The sequence below is a fragment of the Symsagittifera roscoffensis genome, chromosome 3 (genome assembly GCF_963678635.1).
Source record: "Symsagittifera roscoffensis chromosome 3, txSymRosc1.1, whole genome shotgun sequence".
Taxonomy (NCBI): domain Eukaryota; kingdom Metazoa; phylum Xenacoelomorpha; order Acoela; family Convolutidae; genus Symsagittifera; species Symsagittifera roscoffensis.
In genome coordinates, this window is record NC_087064.1 from 19,309,798 (window position 1) to 19,331,661 (window position 21,864).

Sequence of the window (21,864 nt, forward strand, 5' to 3'; positions counted from 1 at the left end):
ATTTCTGACTGAGAAAGCAAATCGAGCGCAGGTAATGTTGCAAAAACTAAAATTCGATTGTCCGAATCAAAACGTAGGAACGTATCACCGCTGTGTGTGAGTTAAAGAGGTTCAAAAATTTCGTCGACGCTCATGGTTTTCTGGTTTTGGCATTGTTTTTAAAGCTTGCTGCCTGAGTCGGTTTATACTCCGAAGATATGTTGAGTAACTCGGTATTGTCGGCGCTGCATGAAGAGGCAGGTCAATTTGGGCGTAGAAAACAATCTGTCGGAGAGCTTTACCGGTGTTTGCGGCTTTTTCTCGAACTTAATTAGCAAACTTCTTAGCTTGAACTTTTGAAGGTGAAATCTTACTGTTCGTCCAAATAACCCACTGCTCTGCAATTTCCAAATGTACATTGTCAGTTAAGGAGACCGTTGTTAAGTTGGTTTTTTTCACGGCTTCTATAACCATCAAGACAAAGATGATTCTTTCCGCATTCAGATAAAACGAATTCCATTTTACGTCAACTTTTGCATAAAGTTAATAAATGAGAATGATTCAGATACTAATCAACTAGTTGTTCATCTAGTTACTAATGAAGATTAATCAATGTTAATTGTGTAAATGGACCATCTAACTTCAAAAAGTAGGCGTTAAACGCGGTACTGGTTTCTGGTTGACAAAATTTTAATCGCAATTAGTTTATCTTTTAAAGAAGTTTAAGTTTCATATTAGTTTCAACAAACTACCCAAATTACCCGATAGGCGGTTACACCCGTCCCCGCCTAAGGCATGATAAGAATATCAGCGTAACTGAGTGGCCAGTACGTGGTAGGGGTGGTCAACCCTTTAACTGATATCCTTTTTGACCGCCTGTAAAATTCCCAATTCCGAGTCTGCTTTCGTGTAAATTGGTTAAATTTTAAATATTGTGCAGTTCAACGTTTTTTGTTGAGTTCAATTTTGCTGAGCTATTATTCTAAAATTGGAAACATAATGAGTTGTATAAAAATTTATTATGTTTAGGTACTTTTGGTTCTGTTAATTTTATGTTTTATGTGCATTTGAAAGGAATTTATTATACGTCGTCTATGAAAGCCTTGATGTTTTGTCGCATGTGAAAAGTTTTAAAACTTTTAAATTGTCTGAATAGTCTTTGGCCGAACTTTCTCCCTCATTTTGACTGAATTGTCTGAATTTGAAATTGGCTGAATTGTCTGTGACCGAATTGTCTGAACGCGGAAACAAACACCTGAAATTAAGTTCCTTCCCACTTCTTAATATTTGTCAAGTCCAAATTGGAGTTCTGTCATTTAGAACAGTGAGGAATCTTAGTGAGAAAAAAACAAGAGTACTCGGTTGCTCAGAAATTAATACCGTATATTTCGACAAACTAATCGAAAATTGCAAATAAAAATTTCTGGACGCGGAATAATATTTGAAAATAATAATTGAAAAGCGAATCACAACTGAACGGGCTGGAAGATGACATTCCCTCGGGACCTCTACTCGTTCCCAGACTTTCCTAATTTAAACAAAAAATTTGTATGAACTGTTTCGTTCTCGCAAAACAACTGAAGCTCCTAACCTGTGCAGTTTCTTCTCGTCGTTTTCTTTGTTTCCTCCCTCTCCGTCTACATCCTCCTCGTCCTCCTGTTGGTTTCGGAACTTACGAGATGCAAACCACTTCTTCAACATCCTACATCACAACACAATACAACAACTTCAAAACTCATTTGAAGAGGCGCAATTTCAACGTACACTCGCTTGGTTAACATTAAACTTACATACTAGCTACTACTTCTACCCAAAAAATAACGAATTGCAAATTAAAGACTTCATTAATGGTCAAATTCACTGTCTTTCCCATACCAAAACACTAAAAAGCCATCAGCATATTGGGGATTAGAGGGATACTGATGCCTCCATCATGAATTGGACCACATCGTCACCAAAGGATCGATATCCATTATTGGCAAACCAGCCCGTACATTTTTCTGAAGAAGCCCTTTTGAACGTTACTCACGGCATGCCTATCTCCTGCAGGTTACTGTACAATTGCTTGCCGACCATGATTGTGCCCAATTGTGTCATGAGATCAAACAGACATCCACCCGGTCCACACTTGAACACACAAGAGACATTTACTTACATCAGACGAGAAACCAATAGGCAGTTGCCGCAGCCTACCGATTCAAAAGTGCCACCAAAAGTATAACATTTATTTGCGAATTAGGTTGGAAAAAAAGAAAGTTCGTACTAAAACACTTAGCTTCACAAGTGTAATAAACTGATTGTAAAGATCAATTGCCCCTGGTAAAAATATACTTAGTGACCAAACCGCAAATGATTTTTTCAAAGCAACTTAAAGAGATCTTTTGACATCAAAATTCATGTATACCCATTAGAACGCCCATTTGTATACCCATTAGAACGCCCAAACTTCATGTATATCCATTAGAACGTACCCATTATGCTCATCTATAGTTTAAAAAAAGCACAGAACCAGCTGAAAAATATTCTTACAAGATGCCTTGAGTTTAAAAAAGTTCATTAAAAACATCCGACCTGCCCAGGTTCGAACCCTCTCACCTTGTTGCGGGTCTCCCTCCCTACCTCTAGGCTACAGATCCATGATAACTTGAAGCTAAAGCGCTATTTGTTATATAATAGTCTGTGTTAATATCCTTAGCATCAGCTGTACTTCTTAATAGCTAGTTATTGATCAAAATGATCACTTTCAAAAGTGAACACATTTTGTCGCAACAATATTTGCGTCGACACAATATTTGCGACTTAGGTTGGAAAAAAAGATTTCATACTATAACACAAGCTTTGCTTGTGTAATAAAGCCAAACCCTCTCAACCGCTAATAATTAGTATCAAAACATAATTGTACTATCAGCGACAGTTTCTTTTCTCTGACATACCTCCTGGAGTCTGTACTTGTCGAGGACGAGTGAGTAGTTGGTGGGATATCCCCCGAATCTGCCCTTGAAGAAAGCGATATAGAAGATGGAAGAGTAGTAGTTCACGAACTGGAACACGAACATTTTCACTGTGTACGAGTTGTCGAACTCACTGTCTGTACGCGGACACTCGAACTGAAACAAATCAACCAGATGGAAAATAAAAAATATCATGCTTAACTAAATGCATAATTCACTTAAACATTTTCTGGTTTTCAAATTAAATCTTCTGCTGAATTTCTCGTGATTTGAAGAGTGAAATCATGACATCGTTCAATATGTTCGAACTGCTAAGACTTGCTCAATATCACTTGGTAAAGTATGAAGTGAAATAGCGTTTTTTTAAAATATGCACCTCAGTCAGTTTGTAAGCGAGGACGTTGTAGAATCTGGAGAAAGCGAATATGAACATAAGATTGACGGTGGAGGCTGTGCAGGAGGTGAGGATGCTGGACCAGGTGGGGCCTAAGTCCTGCTTGACGAAGAAGTATCCGGCCAGTGCACGATAGATCACCACCCCAATCACTGTCGCCAACACCACCGAGATCTACATACAGTTAAAGCATGGGATCTATCTGCCTATCCCCCATGTTGCAAGGGGGAACATTACTAGGTACAAAATACACATGCTTATCCGCCGAATTAACTCACCAGACACTTGCTCTCGCAAGTGTAATTATAGGAGTGGCAATTCGTTACTAGGTACCAAAGAGGGGGGCGGTGGCGATACTTAAGGAGATCCAAAGAGTGAGACCAAAACTAGTATCTGAGAAGTACTCTCTTTAACAAATGGTAGATATTCTATAGCATCAGAAATCATCAGAATCTAGATTAACTTACCGCCCATTAGCATATCTACGCACACGCATACAGTAAGTAATCAAATCTGATCATATCTAAATTTCTCAAAGAATTAGAGTTATTTTAGCTACAGTTGTGCGAGGTTCAAAAATTATTCCCGAACAACAAAATCGTTTCGGACTGTACCAAGGCTTTTTTTTGGGATTCTGGCCCCGTTTAATTACAAGTATTCAAGCATTATCTGTTAACGAAGATATTCAAACAGCAATCTCAAGTAACCTGGGACTAATTTGCCAGATTCTTACCATGAAGAATACGATAGAGATAGAAGCACAGAGCTTGGGAAGTCGCGTTGTGAGCGGCATGAATGGCTCCGTCATCTAAAAAAATTCATTAAATGGTTTTCTAAATATTTTTTCAGAAAAAAATTGTCAATTTTGAAATTGTTTTTCCATCAAGTTGTTCATATCAAAATTGACACTTCCGTAAATTTATTATTGCCTGGTAGATCACCATTGAATCTACACATCCGTTTTCAGGAGTCGCTGAGCTGAAAAAATCTGTTCCTATTTTTGTTGAGAACAATGTCTCATAGCCCATATTAGGGAAATTCTTGCGTTCATTGAAATTAATCACAGAAAAGAAATGGGTGTGCCCAATGGAAACAAAAAAGAGGCAGAAACAAACATCTATGTGGTTGAACGAACAGCTATTTTAGTACTAACCAGGGTTACAGGGTTGATCTGCCACCAGGAGTCTTTCTTCTTGGCATTCTTTGCCACCACCAGCATGGCTTTCCGCTCGAACTGAGGCCGGATGGTCTGTGTTCCCTCCTCGTAGTCGAACAGATCCCACTCGTAAGCCAGTTCGTTCTTAGTCCGCTTCCAGAATTCTAGAAAGAGGATGCCCCAGAGAGACATGAACAGAGCGAACACGATAGTTGCCTCGTTGTCTATCATCCGAGAAACCTTCACCTACAAATATCACCTTCTTTTATAATCATCTTAATTTTCAAACCCACTGACAAGTGTGAATAAATATCAGCTTCCAAAAACTTCCGACATTTTTCAAAACAACGTAATATGCAGACCAAAAGTAGGCGTATTACGTTGACTCTATTCCATTAAAAATAAAAGTTCTCAGGGTGATCATTTTTGTTTTACAAGAAAAAAAAATTCACCGGCCTGTGAAGAGCACCCAGGAATCGCTTTTCTAAGCATTGGTTTCAAATTTATGGCATTCAACCTGCAGGCAAATTTGTCAGTGGCATACGAGCACTCCGCCCGCGGCAACTGGACTGTTTTTCAAAAATAGGTTGCCGCGATCAGGCAACGCTATTGAATACAGCAGGCCAATAGTCATGACTTCTAGACATTTCAACACTGCTTTCAAAAGTCTGTAGCAAAGTGACTTTTGACAGATGCTTGGTTATCTAGACATGCCACGCAAAACAACCAACATCATTATAGACATGTAAATAAACTCAAAACGTTTTTTTTTCTAATACTGTTCGTTGAGTTTGTATACAAGTCTATAATGATGTTGGTTGTTTTGTGTGGCATGTCTAGATATCCCAACAGCTGCCAATTTTTTTTAAAAACCAGCCATTTATCAGCCAACAATTTGTGCATTTAATGGGCACCATCTAGAAACATGGTACATGTAACATGAGCACCAAATTGTTGCATTTATCAGTCAACAAATTTTAAAAAAAAATACATGTACCTGTACCAGGTGCGCATGTAACAATTGTACAACAATTGATCGGACAAAATGTTTTTTTTTCTCTAATACTGCTGGTTGTCTGATCGCTTTCCACTACCCATCGGAAAGGAAGAGTCTGATCCCTTTTAATCAATTCATTGCCTGAGTATGAACACCGCACAAAGTAACTCCACATGGAATACAACTAGACACGATCAATCAAAAAGTCGGATGGACCTATCACGACTTGATGGCTGGGAGAGCAGATGCACTCGACAGTATCTAAGCGGAAGAATCGTCAACAACAACAACAAAAACCGGGCGGCTACTAATCTGGATGCCTCTCGAATGTAGCCTTCGATAGATAAGATTAACGTGGTGTGGTCATGTGTTTCGCATGCAGGAGATAATCACCAGCGAGGCATCGTTTTTCGAAAAAACACCCATGTGGAAGTGCACACCGTGCAGCCTAAGAAAAACATGGAGGATGAACGTCGCATAAATGATGAGCAGGCATGCCTTCAGCTATGATAATAATTTGTTTTCAACCGTTTTTAAGTTCATTTGAGTTGACCTTTCTTTTTATGATTTTACCTGTATACAACTCTCGCCTAGTTTCCAGAACTCGCATGCCTTGTCACACAGTGGACACATGGTGTAGTTGGCAGCTGGTCCATCGTCACACACTTCACGGGAGATGTCGTCTGTGGCCATGGTGAGACAGCCATACAGGAAACAGATGAATCCCAGGGCAGCTGCAGGGAACAGGAACCACGTGTAGAAGCCCAGCCACGCAAAGTAGATGCCAATCTTCTCCCCAAAGTACCTCCTGAACACACACACGTAACAAGTAGTGGCAGATAGGTAGATTAAGAAATTTCTAGTTCAAATATATATTGTCATCCTTTCCGGTAATCCGAGCTTTATCGCAGCTTAATTTCCGAAAGAAGAAAATGGAATTACCACGGAATTTCCCATAGAGTTTGTTATTAACCCTGGGGGAGTTATTCTGTATGTGCTTATGCTTCGCTCACCGAATGAGTGTCATGGGCTGTTTCTTGTAGAAGGTCCTCCAATCTGCCCAGGAGTAGAACAGCTTCTGTCTGTCTGTGAGGTACTCGCACTCATGCCACGGCATCCCCATCTCAATCGGATCCCACAAGTAGTTACCCGAGTGCAGAGGGTAGGCGCTATTGTAGATCTGCTCGTCTATCATGCGGTCGATGCCAAACTTCTTGTTCAGAAACTGACTCTCACTCTCCTGGCCATCCTTTTCCCTATCTTCGTCACAGTCATACTCTGTACGGCTCAGGATACTGTAGACCTGCATCATACAAAGGATACATTTTCCGTCGATTCATCAGAACACACGAACATAAAACATAATCAAGCACATGTAAATCATTTTTTTAATGATCCATAATAAAAAGGAATAATCTCTTACATTCCCAAGCAAACAAACAAAGTCGCATTTGGTTTCACAATCAAGCTGTGACTTCGTAAGCAACGCAAGGGCACTAGGCCATACAAATACAATACATTCACAAGAGAGTGGAAGTTTCGATGGACTAAAAAAATCGGCTGATTAATTTTGAAAAAAATAGTTTTAAAGCTTTTTGAATTTCAACGATGATTTGTGACTAACAATTTTTTTATAACATTTAACCCAATTTGAGAAAACTGGATTAAGTAATTTTTCAATCCGCTAAATCTAAGAGTCCATTTTTGAATCTAAGTCTTCTTTGTCGAACCATTTACATTTTCGTTATTGCAGACAAATTTGAATTGAACGTCAAAAGAAATCAAAAACAAAACTGCGAAAAATCTAAAATGAGCGCGAACAAAATTTTCTTTAAAAAATCAAACAAAATTATTTTCTTTACTTCGTTCATTGACACTTATAAATGTCGCCTGGAAAATCAGGCCAATGATAAATGAAGAAACGTTACTTGACTTACAAAAAAAAACAATTCATACCATAAAACCATGCAGTTCATTCCTGCAGCGAATTTGAGGTTACTCGCACCTAGACCGTGTCTTTCCTTTTGTTAGTTAACCAGCCAGAGGCCTAACCCGCAGCTTAATTACTTAAGGCTAACTAGCTATGGCTATCTTATAAGAGATCACCTGGTAAATTGCAGCGAACGTGCGCTTTGCACCCGCAATCATATGATTGCTGGGCACCATCACTACCGATTCGCCACTAAAGTGACGATCGCAAAAATACCAACTCACAATTCGGTTTCTATCTCCCACAGTGAAAAAATGCTCAGTTCCTCCCATTTTCTCCAGCGCAAATCTGTCCTGTCTGGCTTCGGTGAAGACAGCCGTGAAGTAGGAATAGGGATCCTGACTGTCCGGAATGGTCTGCTTAAACTCGAACGGCTCGAACGTGTTCGGAACTTTCTCCCACAGTTTGCCCAGGAAATTTTTCTGAACCTCCGAGTCACATTGCTGAAAATAGACACAAAATAATTCATGTCCAACATTAACAATTATTATTACCTTTCAACACTTTTGGATATAATTACAATTTCTCCCAACATGGCACCAAATCAGATTAATGCGTATCATTTTTTCACGCTAGAACTGAACCCGGGAAGTTACTGCGACATAAAAACTATGGATAACATTCTAACGTTCATCGCTCAAAATACACTATATGACAACAATACCTACAAATTTCAATTTCGGTTAAGGCCAATTATCCACAAGCCAAAGGACCAACATACGAGCTCTACAGCTAATCACAGAGCACCGCTGATGTTCCCCTGCTAAGAACTACGTGCATTTTTCCGGTTATTTTGCTGGGTTGGGTAATATTGCCTCACCCCGAAGCAACGAGCAGGGATCACGGTGGGCCTCGAAGATCCGACCTTTCGATTGAGAGGCGGGGACTCAACCACTTCACCATCGATCCTCATTAATTAAAAACGCTCCTCGTCAATTAATGTAAATTAATTTTAAAAACAGATCTCTGATTCACTCTGTTTAAATTAATAATCCAGTTTGCAACGGGGTTGGACATTAGGCGACAAGCAGATTAGACAACCGTAAAATAACTGAACTCAGACGATAACTTTTTGTGCATTTAGACAATAAAAACTGGGCCAACTTCATTCGAAAACAAAAAGAGCACATTATCACAGAACTGATCGAAATTATTATTGTAAATTGATTATAAAACAATAAATCGAAAAAGTATAGTATATTTTTGGAGCTTTAAAATATTGAATCGAAAAAGTTTAGTACATATTTGGATCTATAAGTTATACAACTGTGATATTAATCTGATATGTGGGTGGACAACCAGTGTTTACTCGACTAAAAAAAGTCGATAAACAATTTTTAAGCATTTTGCACGCAGGTTATAGTCTAAGTTCAATTACCTTCTGATCATCTAATTTGCTTGTCGTCGGATTACCTATCATTGCCTATGCTTGTCGTCTCATTGATTCTGCCATACAACATTTTGTCTATGCGAGTGGACATGCATTAAGGGAGACAACGCAGAAGCATTCATTACGAATAAATTAACATCTACCTAATAATTGTCGGGCCAATTAATGTACGGAACAAAACCCTATTTTGAGATAAAACAAATTTTACAGTAGCGAAGTTGCACTTCACAAACACAAGCAAACTTAAAAAATACTTATACCCTTTTATTAACGAAAACTTTGAACAAACCTTAAACTAAAGATTGATTTTTATATCGCTTACTAACGCATTATTCGGTCTTAAAATTTGTCTCAATTCAATTCCCTATATTTAGGCGAGAAAAATAGTTCAGAGAAAACAGGGCGCAATAGTTCTCCCAATGTCAAAACAAAAAACACAGGTGAAAAAAATCAAATTCTGAGCTCAGGACATCAAAATAATTCAGATGGTATAAAACACAAAAGCCTGTATCAACATCCTCAGCATCAACTTTGACTTCCCACTGGATTATATTCTTAAGATGTAACAAGACTGCTCGTATCAGAGCGAAGCCCTGAATGTTCCGACTGCCTTTTAAGGTTTATGGAGCAGCAGTAATAACATAAAAAATGAAATGAAATAAAAAAATGGAATTTTTTTTAAAATTTGAAATTTTTTTTGAAAATCATCCCCCACACGCCATATAAAGTACAAAGTAGATTTCGTTCCTTGTAACAAATCAATTATGGCAAATAAACTTCGTTCAACCAATTTGGAACGATTTATAAGACGGATTAAATCTCCGCTTACGCGGTAATAGCGCGAATTATATCGCGCGTTAATTGTCCCAAATTGGTCAAAATGGCAATCTTTAAACCCTCATAACTTTACGCAAAATGATCACAGGTGAAATATCTTTTCAAATTTAAGCTCAGGACAACAATGGCTTTCGAATGATATAAAAAAAAATTCGTCAAAAAAGGCTAGTTAAAAAGTCGAAATTTGTCTGAAGAAAAAAAAACCCACCCCGAGCACAAATATTCCGTTACTTTCGTATCGAAAGTCGGAACAATAACACTGACTAAAAAAATTGAAAACTGAACAAAGAAATTTGAAAACTGAACAAAGAAATTTGAAACTTAATAAGTAAGGTAAAGTCAACTGGCGAGGTAATACCAGCGTTCGCATGTGTAAACAAAAAAAGGAAAAAATTAAGCAACATGTTTTTGGAAAAAAAATTTAGACATGCTAAGTGTCTGGCATGATAAATGTCATGAACCCATAATCTTACATAGACAAAATACAGTAGAAAAACCTTTATATTGACTTCAAAAACATTCAAGGAGAAATATCTTTTGCAGATGATTAGATCAAATGTTTGAACTAATACCTTTGAAACCTGTGAAGTTCTAGTAGTTCGGCTCCTTTAACGATTGCATTGCTGCAGGGCAATGCAATCAGTCATTTTCAATTTAGGAAAAGCATGTAGCTAACGAATTGATTTAAAAAATCTTCAGGGTAACTGTCCGTTTGACTCGAATTAATCTGCTTATTCATCTCAAAACTCCACTCAAATTGCCGTTCTTTGAGTCTCCCCTGATTTATTTAGCTGCAAAATTAATACAGAGGCGAAGCGGAGCCATTGATATCAAATGGACACAGCATTGCAACATAGCAAACAAAAACGAAATGAAATTCACTAGGACGTCAAAACGAATGATATAAAATCAAAGTTACATCTACAAAAATTTGCCAAATTTTGTCTCAAATGACGGTCATTTTGAAGAAATAACGTCGGAACACATTACCTATGTTGTTAATCAAGTACATGGAAACATTTATTGAGCGTAAAATAAAACAACACTTGAGCCAATAACAAAACTAATGGCCCATTGAACCGACAGCACCAATCGCACATTGAACCGAAAACAAAATAAAACAAGACTGCTCGTATCAGGGCGAAGCCCTGAATGTTCCGACTGCCTTTTAAGGTTTATGGAGCAGCAGTAATAGCATAAAAACTAAATAAAATAAAATAAAATGAAAATTTTTTTTTCTAAAATTTGAAAGTTTTTATGAAAATCATCCCCCCACATGCCATATAAAGTACAAAAAGAGAGATTTCGTTCCTTGTAACAAATCAATTATGGCAAATAAGCTTCGTTCAACCAACTTGGAACGATTTATAAGACGAATTAAATCTCCGCTTACGCGTTATTAGCGCGAATTAAATCGCGCGTTAATTGTCCCAAATTGATCAAAATGACCAAAATGGCAATCTTTAAACCCTCATAACTCTACGAAAAATGATCACAGGTAAAATATCTTTTCAAAATTAAGCTCAGGACAACAAAATCTTTTGAATGATATAAAAAATTCCGTCAAAAATGGCTAGTTAAAGAGTCGAAATTTGTCTGAAGAAAAAAAAACCCACCCCGAGCACAAATATTCCGTTACTTTCGTATCGAAAGTCGGAACAATAAAATGAAATTTTTTTTAAATTTGAATATTTTTATGAAAGTCATCCCCCCACACGCCATATAAAGTACAAACAAACAAATTTAGCTTCTTGTAACAAATCGAATATGGCAAATAAGCTTCTTTCAACCAATTTGGAACGATTTTAAGACGGATTAACTCTTCGCTTACGCGTTAATAGCGCGAAATATATCGCGCGTTAATTGTCCCAAATTGGCCAAAATGGCAATCTTTAAACCCCCATAAGCTTACGAAAAAAGATCACAGGTGAAATATCTTTTCAAATTTGAGCTCAGGACAACAATACCTTTCGAATGATATTAAAAAAATTCCGTCAAAAATGGCTAGTTAAAAAGTCGAAACTTGTCTGAAGAAAAAAACCCACCCGAGCACAAATATTCCGTTACTTTCGTATCGAAAGTCGGAACAAAAATAAGTCATGAAAAACTTTCAGCTACAGAAAATTGAAATTCTTATTATTACGCATTTCTCCCTCTAGAAACACAAAAAAAAGATAACACACTAAAAATCCCTTCAAAAGACGCGAAATTAAATCACTAGGCCGATAACACAAGCGAAAACTATTTGGGTCAAAAAACTTCCAGCAAAAAAAATTTACACAAAAGATTGTTTATTTTTTAAAAAATTGTTTAAAAATAAATAAAATGCATACAGCGCAAGAAACGTTGACAAAACACTGAGTCGACAGAACATCAGCCGACGAAAGATAGGCTGATAAGTATTTGAAATTGATTATATGCAGCTAGAAAACCCAGATCATTGCTTGATTGAAACTAAAGCCCTAGCCGTCTTTAAGTAGGAGGCAGGAAGAACATCCACGAGAAATTGACCTTTTAGTTTGTATCAACCTCAGCAGTGCACTCGATACCCTTAATTGCAAAATAGATTGGGAATCAGGGACAAAGCACTCACGGCTTTGAAACCATTTTTTAAGTAGAACTGATGTGTTAAAATTAGAGGGCGATAAGTAATCTAAGCACAAATGGGAAGAGCAAACCGCAGGCACTATGATGAGACCAATTCTGATCAATATTGATCTTCTCGTTATTAAGGATGAATTAAGATACAGAAGTGTGCCATTCCATAAGTATGGTAACAATAGCTATTTCTAAATAGCATTTGGAAGATCAATGAACTTTTCCGTGTTGCTGATCGAAAAATATAGATTGATGATTGATCAATTTAAATTTTGGAAATTATTGATATCAAAAGGCACTTCAGAAGCCTCGAGTTTTTTTTTCATAAAAATATCAATTTAGCAACAGATTAATCATATTAAGCCACTGGAAACGGATACAAACCTGGAGGATACCTAAATTTATAATATCTGAAAACTCAGTTCGTCTAGCTAGCTCCTTTTTATTTTAAGACTGGATTACTGTATCGGTCTTCAGTTTGTTTTGACAGCTGAACTGGTTTCTAACCTTCAGTGTTCCCCGAATGTACTTCCTCGTTTCGTAATCTGCTCGGCTCGTACAGCACACAAATTTCCAGTTCTAACCGAACTACATTGGCTTCCAATTAAATGAGGATTCGATTTTTTAATTGCAACGCTTTGTTTCCAAATTATACGATATTACCAAAAGCCCAGTAGTATCTGCAATAAGTTGTTGCTCCGTTACACTATTGGAGAAACGGTGAATTGCGTGCGACTTTAAGGAAGAACGAAATATTTCGAACAATCTTGTGCTGATATTTAGAACAAACTTCCAGAGAAACTTCGATGCGTGCAGTCTTTATATGCTTGTAGGCGCAATTTTTGAAAGCGCATATAAATTTTTGTGTATAAATTACCTATTTAGTAAATCTCATAGCAATTTGCCTCAAAAGTAAATTAATCTTATTCTTATAAGCGTTTATGATCTTTAAATTTTTTGTTAACACAAACAACCAGTTCTCTCACTTTGTGTCAACTCTTTAAAAATTAGTATTCTCAGTATGATACTCGCAAGCCCGCTTTAACGAATTGTGCTCCATTCGACAATTCGCGGCATTCCCTCTATCAATCATATATTTTCTATTGTACTGCAACAAATTTAATTAAAGGCCTAAAAACTTAAAATTGCTTCAAAAAACTATTGGTTGAATACTGGTCTAAAACTTTTAATGATAGGTTGCGTTATTTTGATAAACCTTGTGTTATATTCTACTTGTCATCATTCACACAAGTGTAATCAAAAATGGCAACTTTATCATGTATTTGTTACAATATAAACATGATTTAGATCTTTTAACAATCCCCCCTGGTAACTCATAGTGAATATTCAACTCTTTGAAACATTTGAAGTGCCAATGAAATGTTGCAAAAGGATAAAAAGGCAGGGATTGCCGAAAAGATCAAATGATTTTAATGTGCTCCTAGCTTAAGAGAATTAATCATGTGTTTTTAAACCATGCTTTCAATTTCTAAGGTCCAATTGAGGATACTCTGCAGTACGTAAATTGCGGGGGGTCGAAAATTACCGGGGGGTTAGACATTTGTTGAACAAAAACGCGTTTTTCACTGCTGGCGAGGGCTCAAAACTATCAGGGGGATGAGTCCCGCAACTTTCAAGCAACTCTGATAAATAGAATGGTAAAATTAAGCCAGAATTCTCCAATATTCCAATATTAAAATGGGCATATTTTTTGGCGTTGAAAAAACTGCTTTTTTCCATATGTAGCTCTCAAAAATGGCATACTTTTCTTAACATTTAGGTATAATTTTTATGGTTTAGAAAATCCGAGGGGGTTTAATATTCTATGGGGGTCTATGAAGATGTCGATTTGTAATGCCGGTGGGGGAGTCCCAACAATCACGTAGTGCAGAGTAGTACATTCAAGGTTCAAAGCATCTGAGTTTGGTATAAATCGCATCAACTCCTAAATTTATCAGTCTAATTTTCTAAAACACAAAAGCCAAATGGCATGACAAAAAAAGCAACTGCAAGGCATCAAGTTACAATCCAATTGCTTATCACATTCACGAGTATGCTCCATCATTAATCAATACAGTGTTTTTACCTGGTCATTCATCTAAAAATGTCAACCGCAACTAAAGATCGATTCCAAACAAACATAGGCATCAGACAGCCAGGAAACTCTCACTGAAGAAGCAAACCGAAAAAACATACTTTTGAACATTTTCCAAATAAATCACGTTGAAGCTCTTTGAATTTAAAGAACATTTTAAGAATTTTTATAACCCAATTGAAATAAGAAAACTTTTTCAAAAGATAACTTGTTAATTCCCAAGTGAAATCTTAAAATTGAAAGTCAGCTTTCTCCGCACCATTCCCAGATTCGTCATTGCGGATGGTAGTTTTCTTTCTTTTAGCAAATGAATTTGAATTGAAATTGAAAAAAATCATACGTCAAAAAGCGAAAAATCAAACTTGATCCTGGAGTTTTACTAATCTCAACCTATAAACTGAACACAACCTATAGGAATTTTCACAATATCATTTTCCCCTACCCTTTAAAGAGCGAGAATAAAATATAGCATGAGGGAGTGATTTTCCTTACAGCCTGATATTCACAACAGCAACCAAAGCTTATAGGGGGGCCAAATGATGTATCATATTAACATGGCCAACAGACAGTTGGAAAAGAGTCATGAACGCTAGGAAATGAAAAAAAAACTAGCAATTAACGCACCTTCGGTGCTTCGAAATTTTGCGACAACTCATGAAAAACCGCTTATATTGGAAGCAACATCTGCAAACTTTTAGTGTACTCTGACTGCACCCAATTACAGGGTTGGTAATTTCGAACTTTTGAATTTTTTTAAATTCCCATTTTAAAAACGTCATCTCGAAGACCTAAAGGGCCTTTGGAGAAATTTGGAGATAGTGAAGCCCTCATTTAAATATATAATAGATGATTCGGGCATTCAAAATTGGAGGCCAAATTTGCAACCCCTAATTCGATATTGGGCTGCTTAATTTAAACTCGGTAAAACAACCACTAAAATTAAATTGGAAAATCGAAAATTTTTTTAACCATTGCAAAATACGATATAGCTTAAACATGCAAAAATAATACGTTAAAAATGCTTAAACATGGCGAGATAGTGAAGCCCTCATTTAAATATATAATAGATAGATGATTCGGGCATTCAAAAATGGAGGCCAAAATTGCAACCCCTAATTCGATATTGGGCTGCTTAATTTAAACTCGGTAAAATAACCACTAAAATCAATATGGAAAATCGAAAAAATTCTTAACCATTGCAATATACGATATAGCTTGAAAATGCAAAAATAATACGTTGAAAACGCTTAACCATGGCGAGATAGTGAAGCCCTCATTTAAATATATAATAGATGATTCGGGCATTCAAAATTGGAGGCCAAATTTGCAACCCCTAATTCGATATTGAGCTGCTTAATTTAAACTCGGTAAAATAACCACTAAAATCAAATTGGAAAATCGAAAAAATTCTTAACCATTGCAATATACGATATAGCTTAAACATGCAAAAATGATACGTTAAAAATGCTTAAACATGGCGAGATAGTGAAGCCCTCATTTAAATATATAATAGATAGATGATTCGGGCATTCAAAATTGGAGGCCAAATTTGCAAGCCCTAATTCGATATTGGGCTGCTTAATTTAAACTCGGTAAAATAACCACTAAAATCAATATGGATAATCGAAAAAATTCTTAACCATTGCAATATACGATATAGCTTATAAATGCAAAAATAATACGTTGAAAACGCTTAACCATGGCGAGATAGTGAAGCCCTCATTTAAATATTTAATAGATGATTCGGGCATTCAAAATTGGAGGCCAAATTTGCAACCCCTAATTCGATATTGGGCTGCTTAATTTAAACTCGGTAAAATAACCACTAAAATCAAATTGGAAAATCGAAAAAATTCTTAACCATTGCAATATACGATATAGCTTAAACATGCTAAAATAATACGTTAACAATGCTTAAACATGGCGAGATAGTGAAGCCCTCATTTAAATATATAATAGATGATTCGGGCATTCAAAACTGGAGGCCAAATTTGCAACCCCTAATTCGATATTGGGCTGCTTAATTTAAACTCGGTAAAATAACCACTAAAATCAAATTGGAAAATCGAAAAAATTCTTAACCATTGCAATATACGATATAGCTTAAACATGCAAAAATGATACGTTAAAAATGCTTAAACATGGCGAGATAGTGAAGCCCTCATTTAAACATATAATAGATAGATGATTCGGGCATTCAAAATTGGAGGCCAAATTTGCAACCCCTAATTCGATATTGGGCTGCTTAATTTAAACTCGGTAAAATAACCACTAAAATCAAATTGGAAAATCGAAAAAATTCTTAACCATTGCAATATACGATATAGCTTAAACATGCAAAAATGATACGTTAAAAATGCTTAAACATGGCGAGATAGTGAAGCCCTCATTTAAATATAAAATAGATAGATGATTCGGGCATTCAAAATTGGAGGCCAAATTTGCAAGCCCTAATTCGATATTGGGCTGCTTAATTTAAACTCGGTAAAATAACCACTAAAATCAAATTGGAAAATCGAAAAAATTCTTAACCATTGCAATATACGATATAGCTTAAACATGCAAAAATGATACGTTAAAAATGCTTAAACATGGCGAGATAGTGAAGCCCTCATTTAAATATATAATAGATAGATGATTCGGGCATTCAAAATTGGAGGCCAAATTTGCAACCCCTAATTCGATATTGGGCTGCTTAATTTAAACTCGGTAAAATAACCACTAAAATCAATATGGAAAATCGAAAAAATTCTTAACCATTGCAATATACGATATAGCTTATAAATGCAAAAATAATACGTTGAAAACGCTTAACCATGGCGAGATAGTGAAGCCCTCATTTAAATATTTAATAGATGATTCGGGCATTCAAAATTGGAGGCCAAATTTGCAACCCCTAATTCGATATTGGGCTGCTTAATTTGAACTCGGTAAAACAACCACTAAAATTAAATTGGAAAATCGAAAAAATTTTTAACCATTGCAAAATACGATATAGCTTAAACCTGCAAAAATGATACGTTAAAAATGCTTAAACATGGCGAGATAGTGAAGCCCTCATTTAAATATATAATAGATAGATGATTCGGGCATTCAAAATTGGAGGCCAAATTTGCAACCCCTAATTCGATATTGGGCTGCTTAATTTAAACTCGGTAAAATAACCACTAAAATTAAATTGGAAAATCGAAAAAATTCTTAACCATTGCAATATACGATATAGCTTAAACATGCAAAAATGATACGTTAAAAATGCTTAAACATGGCGAGATAGTGAAGCCCTCATTTAAATATATAATAGATAGATGATTCGGGCATTCAAAATCGGAGGCCAAATTTGCAACCCCTAATTCGATATTGGGCTGCTTAATTTAAACTCGGTAAAATAACCACTAAAATCAAATTGGAAAATCGAAAAAATTCTTAACCATTGCAATATACGATATAGCTTAAACATGCAAAAATGATACGTTAAAAATGCTTAAACATGGCGAGATAGTGAAGCCCTCATTTAAATATATAATAGATAGATGATTCGGGCATTCAAAATTGGAGGCCAAATTTGCAAGCCCTAATTCGATATTGGGCTGCTTAATTTAAACTCGGTAAAATAACCACTAAAATCAATATGGAAAATCGAAAAAATTTTTAACCATTGCAATATACGATATAGCTTATAAATGCAAAAATAATACGTTGAAAACGCTTAACCATGGCGAGATAGTGAAGCCCTCATTTAAATATTTAATAGATGATTCGGGCATTCAAAATTGGAGGCCAAATTTGCAACCCCTAATTCGATATTGGGCTGCTTAATTTAAACTCGGTAAAATGACCACTAAAATCAAATTGGAAAATCGAAAAAATTCTTAACCATTGCAATATACGATATAGCTTGAAAATGCAAAAATAATACGTTGAAAACGCTTAACCATGGCGAGATAGTGAAGCCCTCATTTAAATATATAATAGATGATTCGGGCATTCAAAATTGGAGGCCAAATTTGCAACCCCTAATTCGATATTGGGCTGCTTAATTTAAACTCGGTAAAATAACCACTAAAATCAAATTGGAAAACCGAAAAAATTCTTAACCATTGCAATATACGATATAGCTTAAACATGCAAAAATGATACGTTAAAAATGCTTAAACATGGCGAGATAGTGAAGCCCTCATTTAAATATATAATAGATAGATGATTCGGGCATTCAAAATTGGAGGCCAAATTTGCAACCCCTAATTTGATATTGGGCTGCTTAATTTAAACTCGGTAAAATAACCACTAAAATCAATATGGAAAATCGAAAAAATTCTGAACCATTGCAATATACGATATAGCTTATAAATGCAAAAATAATACGTTGAAAACGCTTAACCATGGCGAGATAGTGAAGCCCTCATTTAAATATTTAATAGATGATTCGGGCATTCAAAATTGGAGGCCAAATTTGCAACCCCTAATTCGATATTGGGCTGCTTAATTTAAACTCGGTAAAATAACCACTAAAATCAAACTGGAAAATCGAAAAAATTCTTAACCATTGCAATTTACGATATAACTTAAGCATGCTAAAATAATACGTTAACAATGCTTAAACATGGCGAGATAGTGAAGCCCTCATTTAAATATATAATAGATGATTCGGGCATTCAAAATTGGAGGCTAAATTTGCAAGCCCTAATTCGATATTGGGCTGCTTAATTTAAACTCGGTAAAATAACCACTAAAATCAAATTGGAAAATCGAAAAAATTCTTAACCATTGCAATATACGATATAGCTTAAACATAAAAAATAATACGTTGAAAATAGTTAAACATGGCGAGATAGTGAAGCCCTCATTTAAATATATAATAGATAGATGATTCGGGCATTCAAAATTGGAGGCCAAATTTGCAACCCCTAATTCGATATTGGGCTGCTTAATTTAAACTCGGTAAAATAACCACTAAAATTAATATGGAAAATCGAAAAAATTCTTAACCATTGCAATATACGATATAGCTTATAGATGATTCGGGCATTCAAAATTGGAGGCCAAATTTTCAACCCCTAATTCGATATTGGGCTGCTTAATTTAAACACGGTAAAATAACCGCTAAAATCAAATTGGAAAATCGAAAAAATTCTTAACCATTGCAAAATACGATATAGCTTAAAGATGCAAAAATAATACGTTAAAAATGCTTAAACATGGCGAGATAGTGAAGCCCTCATATAAATATATAATAGATGATTCGGGCATTCAAAATTGGAGGCCAAATTTGCAACCCCTAATTGAATATTGGGCTGCTTAATTTAAACTCGGTAAAACAACCACTAAAATCAAATTGGAAAATCGAAAAAATTCTTAACCATTGCAATATACGATATAGCTTAAACATGCAAAAATAATACGTTAAAAATGCTTAAACATGGCGAGATAGTGAAGCCCTCTTTTAAATATATAATAGATAGATGATTCGGGCATTCAAAATTGGAGGCCAAATTTGCAACCCCTAATTCGATATTGGACTGCTTAATTTAAACTCGGTAAAATAACCATTAAAATCAAATAGGAAAATCGAAAAAATTCTTAACCATTGCAATATACGATATAGCTTAAACATAAAAAATAATACGTTGAAAATAGTTAAACATGGCGAGATAGTGAAGCCCTCATTTAAATATATAATAGATAGATGATTCGGGCATTCAAAATTGGAGGCCAAATTTGCAACCCCTAATTCGATATTGGGCTGCTTAATTTAAACTCGGTAAAATAACCACTAAAATCAAATTGGAAAATCGAAAAAATTCTTAACCATTGCAATATACGATATAGCTTAAACATGCAAAAATAATACGTTAAAAATGCTTAAACATGGCGAGATAGTGAAGCCCTCATTTAAATATATAATAGATGATTCGGGCATTCAAAATTGGAGGCCAAATTTGCAACCCCTATTTCGATAGTGGGCTGCTTAATTTAAACTCGGTAAAATAACCATTAAAATCAAATTGGAAAATCGAAAAAATTCTTAACTATTGCAATATACGATCTAGCTTAAACATGCAAAAATAATACGTTGAAAATGCTCAAACATGGCGAATCAGCGAAGCCCTCATTTAAATATATAATAGATGATTCGGGCATTCAAAACTGGAGGCCAAATTTGCAACCCCTAATTCAATATTGGGCTGCTTAATTTAAGCTCGGTAAAACAACCACTAAAATCAAATTGGAAAATCCGAAAAAATCTTAACCATTGCAATATACGATATAGCTTAAACATGCAAAAATAATACGTTAAAATGCTTAAACATGGCGAGATAGTGAAGCCCTCATTTAAATATATAATAGATAGATGATTCGGGCATTCAAAATTGGAGGCCAAATTTGCAACCCCTAATTCGATATTGGGCTGCTTAATTTAAACTCGGTAAAATAACCATTAAAATCAAATTGGAAAATCGAAAAAATTCTTAACCATTGCAATATACGATATTGCTTAAACATGCAAAAACAATACGTTAAAAATGCTTAAACATGGCGAGTTAGTGAAGCCCTCATTTAAATATATAATAGATAGATGATTCGGGCATTCAAAATTGGAGGCCAAATTTGCAACCCCTAATTCGATATTGGGCTGCTTAATTTAAACTCGGTAAAATAACCATTAAAATCAAATTGGAAAATCGAAAAAATTCTTAACCATTGCAATATACGATATAGCTTAAACATGCAAAAATAATACGTTAAAATTGCTTAAACATGGCGAGATAGTGAAGCCCTCATTTAAATATATAATAGATAGATGATTCGGGCATTCAAAATTGGAGGCCAAATTTGCAACCCCTAATTCGATATTGAGCTGCTTAATTTAAACTCGGTAAAATAACCATTAAAATCAAATTGGAAAATCGAAACAATTCTTAACTATTGCAATATACGATATAGCTTAAACATGCAAAAATATTACGTTGAAAATGCTCAAACATGGCGAAACAGTGAAGCCCTCATTTAAATAAATAATAGATGATTCGGGCATTCAAAATTGGAGGCCAAATTTGCAACCCCTAATTCGATATTGGGCTGCTTAATTTAAACTCGGTAAAATAACCACTAAAATCAACAGGAAAATCGAAAAAATTCTTAACCATTGCAATATACGATATAGCTTAAAAATGCAAAAATGATACGTTGAAAACGCTTAACCATGGCGAGATAGTGAAGCCCTCATTTAAATATATAATAGATGATTCGGGCATTCAAAAGTGGAGGCCAAATTTGCAACCCCTAATTCGATATTGGGCTGCTTAATTTAAACTCGGTAAAATAACCACTAAAATCAAATTGGAAAATCGAAAAAATTCTTAACCATTGCAATATACGATTTAGCTTAAACATGCAAAATTAATACGTTAAAAATGCTTAAACATGGCGAGATAGTGAAGCCCTCATTTAAATCTATAATAGATAAATGATTCTGGCA

General features: G+C 35.4%; 1 protein-coding gene across 8 annotated transcripts in view; it reads right to left on the reverse strand.

The window, feature by feature from the left end:
* The window catches only part of LOC134842637 (anoctamin-4-like), a 50,740-nt gene that overhangs the window by 13,416 nt on the left and 15,460 nt on the right, over positions 1 to 21,864 (reverse strand). For all 8 annotated transcript variants that reach the window (XM_063859070.1, XM_063859068.1, XM_063859066.1 and 5 more), the window contains 9 exons: positions 7,692 to 7,910; positions 6,491 to 6,780; positions 6,051 to 6,285; positions 4,478 to 4,726; positions 4,058 to 4,132; positions 3,307 to 3,498; positions 2,913 to 3,086; positions 2,009 to 2,106; positions 1,571 to 1,681 (listed from right to left, as the gene is read on the reverse strand). In XM_063859070.1, the coding sequence (XP_063715140.1) occupies positions 1,571 to 1,681; positions 2,009 to 2,106; positions 2,913 to 3,086; positions 3,307 to 3,498; positions 4,058 to 4,132; positions 4,478 to 4,726; positions 6,051 to 6,285; positions 6,491 to 6,780; positions 7,692 to 7,910 (1,643 nt within the window). The remainder of the gene's footprint in view (positions 1 to 1,570; positions 1,682 to 2,008; positions 2,107 to 2,912; positions 3,087 to 3,306; positions 3,499 to 4,057; positions 4,133 to 4,477; positions 4,727 to 6,050; positions 6,286 to 6,490; positions 6,781 to 7,691; positions 7,911 to 21,864) is intronic.